The 14,916-nt window shown below is 43.1% G+C and overlaps 1 protein-coding gene across 1 annotated transcript in view; it reads left to right on the top strand.

Moving 5' to 3' along the window:
- Positions 1-14,916, top strand: part of ALDH7A1 (aldehyde dehydrogenase 7 family member A1) — a 70,001-nt gene that overhangs the window by 21,414 nt on the left and 33,671 nt on the right. The window contains exons 3-4 of the mRNA XM_073624791.1: positions 2,789-2,854; positions 6,763-6,843. Of these exons, the coding sequence (XP_073480892.1) occupies positions 2,789-2,854; positions 6,763-6,843 (147 nt within the window). The remainder of the gene's footprint in view (positions 1-2,788; positions 2,855-6,762; positions 6,844-14,916) is intronic.

The following is a 14,916-nucleotide window of genomic DNA, read 5'->3' as shown; positions in this document are numbered from 1 at the left end:
GGCTGATACTGGTCCAGGGGGCCGGTAGATGACAGCAATTTTTAGAGAAATGGGAGAGAAAAGACAATGCAATGTGCCTCAAAAGAGGAGAGTGTCAGAGAGGGAGGTGGGTGAAGTACCTGATAGGTGCTGCATGGGGCTAGAAGGATTCCCACTCCACCTCCCTTCCGTCCACATGGTCTGGGGGAGTGAGAATGAGAGAATGCCACCATGGGAGAGGGTCCTTTCCTTTCCCCTTGACATAGTCACGTGACCTGTGCTGCAACGTGTCGGAAGGGGCTTGTGAGGACACTTTGGGTGTCTCGTTACCCTGGATGTGTAGCGAGAAGACGACCTGTCCCAATACTAAACTGATCTTCCAGCGGTTTTATTTCTGCCCAAGTATGAGTGTATACAATAGAGCTGCACAATTCTGGTTAAAATGAGAATCACGATTTTTTTAAGCTTAGAAGATAGATCACGATTCTCGCGGCGTCAACATAATTTTTTACATTAAACAAAAAAATTGAGCTAACTTGACTTTTTTTTTTCCATTCATTGAAGTTTTTTTCCCCCAAAAAATTGCGTTTGAAAGACCACTGTGCAAATACAGTGTGACATAAAATATTGCAACAGACAGGGGTTGCGCCTCTAAGTGTAGTATTAAAACAGTATAATTTATTGCATAAGATTAAAAACACTTACAAAATATATGTGGGAGTAATTCTCATCATAAGTATGTAGTCCTGACAGTTCTACTGCGTCCCACAGGCAGGCAGACAGATGTACAGCTACTCAGCAAAACCTCACACCAGAACCTCTCCCAGCTACCCGGATACTACTCCCACTTATATCTTGTATGTGTTTTTAATCTTGTGCAATAAATTATACTGTTTTAATACTAAACCTTGAGATGCCTTCCCCCCATTTCTTTTACATGTTTTGCACAGTTGCTGGACACACTCTGTGGATGTCTGCCTCTTTTTAAATCACCCCCTTACCATGGGTCAACCTGGTTTTCACCTAAAGACCTCCTGGAGCGCCAGATACCCAATTTACCTCCACTAGAATATTGCAACAATCGCCATATTATTCCCTAGGGTCTCTGCTAAAAAAAAAAATATATAATGTTTGGGGGTTCCAAGTAATTTTCTAGCAAAAAATACTGATTTTAACTTTGTAAGAAACAAGAGTTAGATAAAGGTTTAGACTTTAAGTGTTAAACTTCCTGCATTTACACACAGAAGTTTATCCCTTTTGATCTAAGAAGGAAGAGTTACAATGTTTCTAGTTAACTACTAGCACAGACAAATTTTTACAAACTTGGCAGACTGCCCAGTTTTTTCTTTTGACAGCTGAGTGAGCAGAGAAGTCTCTACATTTGTTACACTTTACAGGAAAGCATCTGGAAACTCTGCTATAGAGATTGTGAGGGGTGTTTAATTGAGACCCCATTTAACGATTAATTGTGCAGCTCTAGTATACAATGTTATTTATTAAAAGCAAGCACTTTTTAAGCAATCTTGCGCGATGATTATGTTTTATTTGCTCTGAGAAATTGTTAACTTGGAGAAAGAAATTGTCTATGGATAAGTCCTGGTATTCCTGGAGCCATTAGCTGAAAACCAGTGTACGATCGATCGGATCCGTGTGTGGATTTTTATTAAAAGTGCCAATAGACTCAAGGGGGTCTTTAATTAAGGTGAGCAGACATTGCACACGGAGGTGGTGGTGGTCACTTGTCAGCACGTATTTTCTGCAGAGACCAACACAGCGCATGGATTGAGTTTATTCACATTTCTTCAGCAATCAAGAGTTTTTTTTTTTTTTTTTTTTTTAATATTTATTATTATAATTGTGCATGTGGACTTTTTTTTTTTAAGATCAAGGCCTGTCACATTCACTGGAGTTTAATATGAAGTTTATCATTGAATTTTAGTGCACTATCAATTTTTGCTATTCTATATTATATGTGGTACCAGAACACATTTTAAATGGTTGCGGCTGTTTTTCATTTAATATATTTCACAAACGTATAACATGTTTGTTATGGTGTGTCCTCTTCTTTTTTTTTTTTTTTAACAAGACTTTACAATCACTTTTAAGGACAAAATTTTATGCAAACACATTAGGTGTTACACACTGCAGCTGATATTTTTGGTCATTGAGTTAAATATTTTTTTGGTCACTAAGCGCAGGTGTTTAATAGGTATTCATAGTATAGATCTATGGCTGCAATCATGTTTGACTATTGTTTCTGATCATGCGCAGTCTTTTGTATCCAATTTTTCTTGTACAAAAACATTACACGTTAAACGAAAGTTGTTAGTTTTGTTCATGTACGAGAAATATTTTGCAGTTTGTCCCTTTGGAAATTTTCATTTGGAAAGTCTGAAGCGGATGTGGAAAGCTGCGTCCACACTATACGGAAATCAAACGATTGTTTCTCGTACAAAACTTTTATTGCCATTTTCTCATGTGTATCCCACTTAATTTAGTGAACTGTTTCAGGCTTTGTATACATAAGATACAGTAGCTATATTTGCATATGTCCAAATAAAAGCCACACAAGGCTGACAAAAAGGTGGAAACATCCTGCTTTACATTCAGTGGGTTAAGATATGGCCTTGGTGGGCTTCTTCATTTAGTAGAGCCTACATTTTGATTTGCAGTTTTTTTATTTAGGAATGGCACCTGATACATTTGCCTGATTAACACCAACCTAGGAGTTTGTAAATGATGAGAGCATGCATAGGGCAGAAATGACTTGCTGCTTATTTTTCTGCTTTTGTGTCCTTGTTAATTTCAGGCCACTCTTGAAGAGTACAATGAAACGGTTATCAAGGCTAAGGAGGCCTGGCAGGTCTGGGCTGATGTAAGTATAACAGACCTTGCTACACCTACAAAATATTTTCTGATGATTTGAATATGTCATGAATGGATGCCTTTGGTCATTTGTAGTGGAACAGTGTGTCCTCATAGACCTTATTCCATCAATCGTTCCCCTTAGATAATTCTTAAGGTATATGTGAACCCTTGCCTTGTAAAACAACCCATTCAGTTTAAAATAGAAATAAAAGGCAAAGTGTGTGTGTGTGTGTGTGTGTGTGTATGCATATTATATTAGTGTATATAAATACCACTTATTTTATAAGTGATCACATAATTGTTCTCAGCTGCATGAAAGGCTTAGCGACCTGGGGGTGGAGAAACAGTGATACACCGCTCTTCCCATTAAATGCCTTGCGGGGGGGGGGGGGGGGGGTGTTGTGTGTGTCAGCAGAAGTCTGATCTTTGGAAGACAAGCAGGCTTTTCTCCCAGCACAGCCAGAAAACTGACCATGCTGGGATAGATATGCTCTCATGTCTAGCGTGGTCAGTTTGAAATAGGAAAGCAGAGGGACTGGCAGAACATCAGGGATTTTGCACACAGGAAGCAATACAAAGAGAACAGTATACTTTTTAATACAAATACATGGTACAGCAGGCACATATTGGGAGTATGACATTTTGGGCTAACCTATTCTAAGTGCGGTAGTCCATGACAGACAATTAGAATCAGTCTTGTACTGGTCTAACTTCAGCAACATGAATTATGATACCTTAGTATGGTTTACTGTACAAAGAAACCCTGTCACCAGACCATTAAGTTCAACCTCAACTTTCACATGAGTTTTTATATGCACATTTTAATATATTTTAGGCATGTTCTTTACCTGTAAAAGCCTCCCTTGTGTAGATCTCCAAAATCTCTGAGACTGCTACTGAGCAATGACATGGCAGGAGGGAGGAAGCTGTGTCCCGGGATTGACCAGTCAATATTGGTAGCTTGTTCAGAGGCACATTGCAACTGAATATAAATGTGTTTATTAAAAGGAAAACAATTCTGCAAGAAGACCTTTTTAAATTCTAGACTGGTTGAGCGTTTTCCTGCAATTTTTGTTGACTATTGACATGACAACACATGTCCGCTCATAGATACTATTGAACTAACAGTATACAGTAGTTATATCTGTAAAAAGAGGTCCTGTATCTTCCTAATACAGGGTAAGGCCTCTTGCACACGACACACCTGTTTGAGCATTTACTTTATCAGACTTTTTTTTGTTTTGTTTTTTGGATTTGTGCAGTTTCGCGCAAAAACATATTCTCTGGTTCTGCACAACATGTAAATGGGCATTTGCGCGCATGAGATGTGAGTTACTGACCAAAAATGCAGATTTTTATTTATTTATTTATTTATTTTTTCTGAAGAATGCATGCTTGTTTGCACGCCTGTGTGCATGCATAGGCACATTACAATTAATGGGCTGTATTTTAGCTCAGTAAAAAAGAAAAAAAAAAACAAAACTACTGAGCTTTTTCAAGCTGCTGTGTGCAAGAGGCCTAATAAGGCACACCACTGTATGTATTGAACATCTAAAGATATAGAAAATGGCATTTTGTAACTTTTGTATAGTTTAAAGTGGTTGTTAACCCAGTACAAAAAAAACCCCACTCCCTCTGTAACATAACCTTATGTGTCCCTGTGCCTGTTATATAAAAAAAAAAATGCTGAACAGATATACCTCTATCAGAGCGTCTCCCAGGCACTCGCTTGACTTCTCGGCTGACAGCTACAGCGGGCGGGGCCGAGTACTCCCGCTGACCTCACCCGCGGAGGAGGAAAGGAGAGAGGGAGCCGAGGAGTCACATGCGTGCCGGGAGATGCACTGATATAGGTACAGAGATATATATATATATATATATATATATATATATATATATATATATATATATATATATTACCGTTCAAAAGTTTGGGGTCACATTGAAATGTCCTTATTTTTGAAGGAAAAGCACTGTACTTTTAAATGAAGCTAACTTTAAACTAGTCCTAACTTTAAACAAATATACTCTATACATTGCTAATGTGGTAAATGACTATTCTAACTGCAAATGTCTAGTTTTTGGTGCAATATCTACATAGGTGTATAGAGGCCCATTTCCAGCAACTATCACTCCAGTGTTCTAATGGTACAATGTGTTTGCTCATTGGCTCAGAAGGCTAATTGATGATTAGCAAACCCTTGTGCAATCATGTTCACACATCTAAAAACAGTCTAGCTCCTTCCAGAAGCTACAAAACTGACCTTCCTGTGAGCAGATTGAGTTTCTGGAGCATCACATTTGTGGGGTCAATTAAACGCTCAAAATGGCCAGAAAAAGAGAACTTTCATCTGAAACTCGACAGTCTATTCTTGTTCTTAGAAATGAAGGCTATTCCATGCGAGAAATTGCAAAGAAATTGAAGATTTCCTACAACGGTGTGTACTACTCCCTTCAGAGGACAGCACAAACAGGCTCTAACCAGAGTAGAAAAAGAAGTGGGAGGCCGCGTTGCACAACTAAGCAAGAAGATAAGCACATTAGAGTCTCTAGTTTGAGAAACAGACGCCTCACAGGTCCCCAACTGGCATCTTCATTAAACAGTACCCGCAAAACACCAGTGTCAACATCTACAGTGAAGAGGCGGCTGCGGGATTTTGGGCTTCAGGGCAGAGTGGCAAAGAAAAAGCCATATCTGAGACTGGCCAATAAAAGAAAAAGATTAAGATGGGCAAAAGAACACAGACATTGGACAGAGGAAGACTGGAAAAAAGTGTTGTGGACGGATGAATCCAAGTTTGAGGTGTTTGGATCACAAAGAAGAACGTTTGTGAGACGCAGAACAAATGAAAAGATGCTGGAAGAATGCCTGACGCCATCTGTTAAGCATGGTGGAGGTAATGTGATGGTCTGGAGTTGCTTTGGTGCTGGTAAGGTGGGAGCTTTGTACAGGGTAAAAGGGATTCTGAATAAGGAAGGCTATCACTCCATTTTGCAACGCCATGCCATACCCAGTGGACAGCGCTTGATTGGAGCCAATTTCATCCTACAACAGGACAATGACCCTAAACACACCTCCAAATTGTGCAAGAACTATTTACAGCAGAAGCAGGCAGCTGGTATTCTATCGGTAATGGAGTGGCCAGCACAGTCACCAGATCTGAACCCCATTGAGCTGTTGTGGGAGCAGCTTGACCGTATGGTACGCCAGAAGTGCCCATCCAACCAATCCAACTTGTGGGAGCTGCTTCTAGAAGCGCGGGGTGCAATTTCTCCAGCTTACCTCAATAAATTAACAGCTAGAATGCCAAAGGTGTGCAATGCTGTAATTGCTGCAAAAGGAGGATTCTTTGATGAAAGCAAAGTTTGATGTAAAAACAATGTTATTTCAAATACAAATCATTATTTCTAACCTTGTCAATGTCTTGACTCTATTTTCTATTCATTTCACAACGTATGGTGGTGAATAAGTGTGACTTTTCATGGAAAACACAAAATTGTTTGGGTGACCCCAAACTTTTGAACGGTAGTGTATATGTTACAAAAAGGAAGAGTATTTTTTTTTTTTTTTTTGTAGTTATGATAGCAGCAGGAGGGGAGGGGTGGAGAGGAGGACAGAGAAGGACCGAGCAGGGCTGCAGATGACGGAGGCACATAAACTGGCCACAATGTCAGTGCTCAGCAGCCATGATAAACCATGGTCAGTTTACTGGGGGGTGGGTTTATCCAGGCAGGATCAGGATAGAAGTAGCCAAATTACACAGCACGAGCACTGTGCTGTATAACATGCTTTAAGGGCGCAGGATCTATGTGTGGGGTGTTTTTTATTTTTCTTATGTAAGCAACTTTTTATTCATGTGGTACATTTTTTTTTTTTTTTTTTTTTTTTTTTTTTTTTTTTATTTTTTTTTTTAGGTCCCTGCTCCAAAACGTGGAGAAATAGTGAGACAGATCGGTGATGCACTCCGACAAAAGATCAACGTTCTTGGAAATCTGGTATAGTAAATAAAGCAGTGCACTGTCCTGCTTAACTGCATAGTATGAAGTTATGTAATCGTTAGACCCATGGAATTGGAATCTGAGAAAAAATATATATAATTATGTTGTCACTGATAGTGGGGATTGTGGTTTGAGGAACCCACGTTAGACTGCAGATGTACTAATGGCCGCTTATCACGATCATTAGCTTGTCTAAAGCATTCAATTTTCCTATAGCTGTTGTGCAGTACTGAGAAAAACTGAAGCAGTAAGTAAAAAAACCAACCATTTAGTTACTAGCTTTCATTTTTTAACCATTCCAGAAAGATGGCACCTGGAACATGGTATAGACTTACAGCCTGGACTTCTTCCCTCAGTCTTTAGAAAGTCCTCTTTTCTTCTGTAGTGTACCTTGCTAAAAATGCATGTTGCCTGAAGAAAAGGCCTGGGCACTTCAAAAGCTTACGCTACAGTCTTAGTAAGGCAATAAACTGTATTGCCCTAGATCCAAACTTCTAAAAACAATTACTTGGAGAGAGTTATATTACAGGGACTTTCTGTACATTTTGAAAAAAAAATAATAAAAAAAAAAATAATAAAAACAATAAAAATGTATTCTGTAGAAAATTCTGCTTACCTTTTAATTTAAAGTGATTAACTCTTTTATTGCCAGGCCCTGTGCTCCAGTTTTAAACTCGGGTGGCCAGATCATGTTTGCAATTTTTCCTTTGCTTTTTTATTTTTCACTTACAGCTTTCAGAGTTTGTAAAAGACCCCCAGAACCATATATTTCCTGAATGCGCATGACCAGCAGAACAAAAAATAAGGTGCTACTGATTTTGAGGGCCCCATGATATTTGCGCAAATGTTTCTCAAAACAATTTTTGCTAAAAATACACAAAAATCATTTATTCGCAGACACAAACACAGCAAATTTGACAAAATCCTTGCTAAATTCCTACTAAATATAAAAGTTTAACCTGTATTGAGTTAATAAATAACAAATATTTGTAAATTTCAAACTGCCTTTATGCAAAATTGTGAAAATCAACGTATGCAAAACTGTAATTAACCAAATTTTTCTAAATATCTGGAGGTTTTCATTTTTCACCTACAGCTTTCAGAGATTGTAAAAATGCCCCCAAAACCATATATTTTTTTAAACCAAATGAGCAGTAGAATAAAAAAGGGGTGCTGCTGTCGGGGCACAATAGATGCGCAACGCAAATGTTTATCAAATTGCTGTTTTAACTCAAATACTTCCTTATTTGCAGTCGATGTGCGATGCAGTTATAGTAGTTATTCCCAAACCGGGCAAAGACCCTACCTTATGTTCCTCCTACCGTCCTATTTCCCTCCTAAATGTGGACACCAAGCTATTCGCCAAAGTCAAATCGCCTAAACGCCGTTATCGCAGCCCTGGTTCACCCAGACCAGACAGGCTTCATGCCGGGTCGCGGCCCGGACATAAACATCCGTCGGCTGCATACCCATATAGCTGCTGCTAACCCTGATAGCCCTGGGGTGGTGGCCTCGCTCGACGCCGAGAAGGCATTCGACTCGGTCGAGTGGGGCTACCCATGGGCGGTCCTCTCCAGATTTGGCTTCGGCCCTCAATTTTTATCATGGCTAAAGATGCTATATGCACACCCTAGGGCCCGGATACGTACCAATGGGACCCCGTCGGCTCCCTTCTCCTTATGGAGGGGGACCCAGCAGGGATGTCCGTTGTCCCCGTCACTGTTTGCCCTCGCCTTGGAGCCGCTGGCTGCCCACATTAGGAAGGACTCTGGAGTCAAAGGTATAAAGGTTGGTCCATTAGAAGAAAAATTGTCCTTGTATGCGGATGACTCCCTGACGCCTCCACCTCCCTAAGGGCTGCCTTGACCCAGTTCGATACCTTCAGCCGTTATTCAGGAGTCCGTTTCAACTGGGACAAATCGGTTCTGTTCCCGCTCCATCCATCATTGCCTCCTGCTGACTCTCGCACTCCTTTACGATGGGTGGAAGAATTTACATATTTGGGAGTAAAAATTGGTCCCACAACGGGAGGCTACCTGATTAGGAATGTCCTCCCGGTGTTGGAACAACTGTCCAAGAAATGTGCTACTTGGCACAATCTCCCCCTCACTCTGGTGGGAAGGGGAAACTTAATCAAAATGATATACCTGCCCAAACTATTATATTTCTTCCTCATATACTATTGGGCGGCGGTCTTGGTGATGGTCAGATGGTGGTTCTCCCAGCCTAGACAGAACCCGGCCGTCACGCTGGAGGCCGCACTCCTGGGTTCATATGCGGCGCTCTCCAACCTGGTTTTCAGGGGCTGCAAAGCTCATCCTTGTGTAACGGGGCCTATGAAGACCATTCGGGTGTGGCAGTGCTCCAGAGCGTCTGGGATCAAGCCAACAACTGTCTCCCCCCACACTCCTCTATGGGGCAATCCCCTCCTTTCTCATTTAAATACAATACCTGACCCAGCGACGTGGGCTAAACTGGGAATTCTGACACTAAAGCATGTAATGCCGAATGGCAAGGCCATGACATTTCAGGAAATGAGACAGACGTATGACGTTCCCGGCACCTTTCACTTTAATATTGCCAGATCCGGCATGCCCTTACATCAGTTTCCTAACCCCGTCACACTGGAGTCGGACTCGATTGTGCTGTTTCTGCCACCCGCCAATTATCCCCTTTTAAGGTGCAATAGGCAGCAGACGGGCATTTACATGCTGCAATGCGTCGCTTTACACCCGCTGAACGCTACACATTCAAGTCAATGGGGAAGACCCGCAAATGCTCTGCAACCATGTGCAATACATGTGGTTGCGGCGCATTTGTCAGTTAAAACAGGTAGTGAGGAAGTAGAAGGTAGCATCTTCAATGCCTATCCATAGCTTTTGGAATGTGAACCTAATGCAGATCAGGCTTTAGAGGCAAGAGGGGCTTGGATGCATGTCTAAATCTACCCTTAGCCTTCTTCCACATGCTTGCTCCGCGGGGAATCTGTGCATTGTCAAATGATATGCCGCTCTGGTGGTTTCCCTTGCAGTCTAGGCTTAGCTGGGTTTTTACTGCCCCTTTAGAGGAGGCCTTCTCCTTTTTGGTGTCCTTCAGACAGGATGGCAAAACACGTGTGTCAAAGTACGCAGTTTGAGGGCTTATCCATCAAGTTCTTAGCTCTGGTATCCTGGTTGCTAGGGGCCTCTCACACCGATGCTCTTTTGATGCATTCCCCTTGACTTACAATGAAAGGTGCCTATTTGGTGTGCTTTTGAAAAATTGCACCAAAAAGGCACCTTTCCTTGTAGGTCCATGGAGCATGCAGGGCCTTTCACAGCGCAGCTCACCTGCAGTGTGAACAGTTACAAAGTATTTAATGGGGAAAGTTTTCATGCATTTTTGGCACCCTGGAAAAGTGTGGGAAAATGCTTACTATGCCAAGGTTGGTTTGGAATAAACCCTGCCTACGTTGCATTGGCGGGTCAGTTGCTCCGGGGCCTTAATGTTTGGGAAAGCATTTCTATATTCCAGACTGTTTGTTTATTTTTGTCTGCCTGTCTCAGCCATTTTACGATATTTGTTCTGCCTTTCGGCTGGTCCGCAGATATACTTAGAAAAAGGTCCTTGCCAAAATGCCCTTGCAGGCACTTGTCCTTTTGCCACTCCACTGGATGCGATCATTAAGCTCAGGCCTGGAAGGGATACTTGGCACAAGCAGGACCATCCTCTGTATACAAATGTCTTTTTAGGGCTGCTCCTCTTAAGACGAGTTCACAAACCCTCTGCTTCCTCTGCAGTCATACATTCCTGGCTGCCTAGGAACCCCAAGCCTGCTGCAGACAGTCTTGACCTCTTTGCAACCAGGCTCAATCTGAAGGTTCCCAAGTTTGTTCAGGAACCCATAAGCATCTCTGCATATTATCAGTTGCCTACATTCTGGCCTTTCTTCAGAGGTGCATGGATCGCTGGTTGCCTTGGCCTCCCTTTCTCTAGTTTGTTCCTTTTTTAACCAACGGGTCTCTCTGATGGTTTTGCCTGCTAGGACCTCTTTACCAGCTTGGAACCTGAATCTTGTCTTACCAGCCTTACTAAAGCATCCTTTTGTAAATGTCTGAGAATATTCCCATCTCGAGCTTGTCGCAAAGGGTGGCCTTCTCTGTGGTCATCGCTTCAGCTTGTTGGGTGTCCAAGATCGTGTCTCTTTCCGAGAAGCAGTCTATTTTGACGTTGTTTAGGGACAAGGTGGTTCTTCGCCCTAGGCTGTGGTTTTGTACCAAGGCTGGTGTTGGGCTTTGACGTAACGAAGATGTTGTCTTGTGTTCACATCCCTCTCATTTTGAAAAAAGCAGCTCTTCATTGCCTGGATGTGGTTAGGGCAGGTAAAGTCTGTCTCTTGGCCACAGCTTCCATTTGTAAGTCTGATGCTCTGTTCATCAATCTGGGGGGCCTAGAAAAGCTCAAGCTGCCTTGTCTTCCACTCTTTCCAGATGGATTTGTAGAACTGTAATCCAAAGCTTTTTTGGGCTGCAAGCTTCCACCAGGGGGCTTAGTGCAGCCTGTGCTTTACATTATTCTGCTAATGCCTTTAAGTTTGCAAAGCAGCTACTTGGTCGTCAGTTCATACTTTTTTACCAAGTTTTACATGGTTTCCTCAGCTCGTTCCAGCTTTGACTAGACATTTTTGCAGACAGCAGTTTGAGTTCCTCCTGGGTTGGTTCCCTGTCCTGGTATTTTGGTTATGAGCCCACCCCTTTCTTTCTTTCTGTGTTTCTGACACTGCTTTGGGACATTCAATCTGTGAAGAAGCAAAGCAGCGTACTTCAATGAACTCTGAGGAAAAGATTTTATGGTGATTACAAAAATCCATTTGCCAAAAAATCCTTTCCCCAGTTGTCTTCCAGGTTAGTCCTTGAGAGATGGAGTCCCTCCCATCGACCCAGGAAACACATTGCCAAAACAGTTCAAAAGGCGGTCCCTCAGGTCCCTGGCCAGTCATTTGTGTTTCCTCCGTCGGAGGAACATGTTGCCAGGAACCAGGAGAAGGACTCTATCTCTCAGGGGCTGCCTGAGGAGAGCGGAGCCGCACAGGGAGACCGGGTCCTATCCAGCGGCTCCAAAGTTAGTCCTACCTTAAATCCTTGGGGCTCGGGTACCGTCCGGCTGACAGGAGCAGACCCGTTACCCCCCCCTCTTTCCAGTGCCGAGGTGTGCCAGGGGCAGGTTGGTGAAGGTTCCCCCCAGGAGCAGTACAGATGGATTCTTCCATCACAGCTCCTTGCTACAATAGCGGTGGGGGTTGGAGATGCCGAGCGTCATCACGTCATCCTGTGTGCCGAGACTTCTGGTTCCGGGTCTCTAGAGGCACAAGGAGGAGGGAAAAGCCCACGCTGGGCCTACAAATCCCGACCAGCGTCCAGCTATACTGGACTAGCGGCGGGATCCAGAGTTCGTGAGGGGGACCATGGAGGCTATTTCCTAGGACACTCCGGTGGATGCAGGCACCAGCCAAACCCAGGTAGGCTGCAGGGTAAGCCCTTACTGTGTTTTTTTCTGGGGTTTTGTTGTAAGGCTGGGATTTGTAGTACCCCATGGTGGTGGTTACCTCACAGTCCCGGGTTTATGCAGTGGTGGCTGCAGCACAGGTGTTTTTAATGAGAGTTAATAAGGTTCTCTGATGCTAAGATAGTTTATTCTTTATTTCAGGGTAAGGAAGCCCGAAGGGAAGACAAGTCAGGCCACAAAAAATGCCCTAATTGTGGAAATAAGTTGTCCTCAGGCTGTAACAAAGCCTTATGCAGACGGTGTATTGCAGGCTTACTTAAAACAGAGGCAGACTCTCCCTTGGTAAAATTCCTTGGCTCCTTTAAAGATGAAATGGCATCAACCTTTAAATCTCTTCGGAAGTTAATCGCAGATGTAAACACGTCTGCTTCCACCAGAAAAGCAGCTGCGATTCCCTCCTCACCATGCCTTACAACACCCAGTTCTGGGGAGCCCTGTATAGTCAGGGAGCATAGCCCCATGTTAGTTAGCCCAGAATCCTCTGACGCAGACTCAGATCAGGATGAGGATCAGGCTGTAGCTAACAAAGCAGCAAAATATAAGCTGTCCTCGGAGGATGTAGACGAGCTGTTGAGCGCTATTTATGATACGCTGGAAATTGATGAGGAAGAAACTCAATTGACCAGACATGATAAAATGTATGAGGCTCTGGGGAAAAAGAAAGCTAAGGTATTCCCTATACATAATGTGCTTTCTGACCTTGTCCGCAGGGAGTGGGCCGAGCCAGACAAAAAAGTCTTCTTTCCTAATTCACTCAAAAGAAGATTCCCCTTTGATGAGAGCCCAGAGGCGGTCTGGAATAAGAATCCTAAACTAGACGCCCCTCTGTCCAAAGTCTCAAAACAGTCTGACCTTGCTTTTGAGGATATGGGTCATTTAAAGGTCCCAATGGACAGAAAAACAGACATAGTCTGTTGCTTCTATGGCAGGTCTAAAACCAGCTCTAGCCACTTCTTGTGTTGCTAGGGATCTGGAGTTCTGGTTGTCTCAACTAGAGGAACACTTAAAAGCAGGCACGCCTAGGGGTGAGCTCTTGCAAACCTTCCCTATGCTTTTCAAGGCAACAAGTTTCATTTCTGACGCTTCCACCGACTCCGTAAAATTTACAGCTAAAACCGCGGCGCTTTCTGTCGCAGCCAGGAGGTCAGTATGGATGAAAACTTGGGGGGGAGACACGGCGTCCAAAACATGCCTGTGTAGTGTCCCCTTTACAGGAGACCTAGTCTTCGGGCCTGAATTAGATACTGCCTTAGAAAGAACGGCGGATAAAAAGAAAACCTTTCCCATTAAAAAGAAAAATTTTCAAAAAAAATTTTTTCGTCCTGCAAAGGAACCCTCCAAGTCAGAGAAGGAGTTCAAACCCAAAAAGCACTGGACAGGACAAAAAGGGAAAAGGAAAAGGGGGCATACTTTTTAACCACCCCAATTAAAACCCTAAACCCCAGTGACATCAGGGTTCCCGTGGGAGGAAGGTTAGTGAATTTTCTCCCACAGTGGGAAAAGATAACCTCAAACGAGTTTGTCTTAAACATTATAAAAAGAGGGTATGCGCTGGAATTTCACAGCGATCCACCCTCAAAGTTTCTTGTGACAAAGCTTCCAAGACACTCAGAGAAGGCCAAGGCCTTACCTCTGTTAATAGGGGAAATGGTGGATCAAGAGGTATTGACACCAGTCCCTATTCAGGAACAGGGGGACAGTTTTTACTCGCACATTTTTGTGGTAAAAAAGCCGTCTGGGAAGTTCAGACTAATCATGAACCTCTGAACCGCTCCATCCGATACAAAAAATTCTGGATGGAGTCCATTTACTCTATAAGGAATCTTCTCCAAAAAGAGGTGTTCATGGCTACCCTGGATTTAAGGGACGCCTATCTGCATATCCCAATAAGGAAGGAATGCCAGAAATTTCTTCGGATGGCGATCCAGATAGACACCAAAATTTATCATTTCCAGTGCAGAGCACTTCCCTTCGGACTGTCGTCCTCCCCGAGAATCTTTACCAAGGTTCTCAGGGAGGCATTAGTTCCGTTAAGACTACAGTCGATCTCGATTATTCCGTATCTAGACGACTTACTCCTCACGGCCCATTCGGAGAAAAAAACTTCGTCGGGACCTAGAATTGACACAGCTCAGCCTGAGGCAGTTGGGGTGGATAGTCAGTCTGGAAAAGTCCAACACTACCCCAACACAGGAAATTCTGTACTTGGGGTACAAGATCCTGTCAGTAGAGCAGAGGATAGTCCTTCCGGAAGAAAAGATATTGAATCTGCGGCAGAGAATGTCTTTTCTTCAAAGCAGTGCCAAATGTACAGTGAGGGAGGTGATGTCGGTCTTAGGACTTATGACAGCAGCCATTCCAGCTGTACAATGGGCCAGGTTCCACCAAAGAGACCTTCAGAGGTTTCTGTTGGAACAATTAAAAGACAAGGATCTGGAAGAAGAGATTTCAATCCCCACCAGAGTAAAGCGCTCCCTCTGGTGGTGGAAGGAGACAGAGAATTTAAACAAAGGGGTTCTCTGGATC

This window comes from Aquarana catesbeiana, linkage group LG01, assembly GCF_042186555.1.
Source record: "Aquarana catesbeiana isolate 2022-GZ linkage group LG01, ASM4218655v1, whole genome shotgun sequence".
Lineage (NCBI taxonomy): Eukaryota > Metazoa > Chordata > Amphibia > Anura > Ranidae > Aquarana > Aquarana catesbeiana.
Note: the sequence above shows the minus strand (reverse complement) of the source record. Positions and strands in the feature narration are given on the sequence as shown.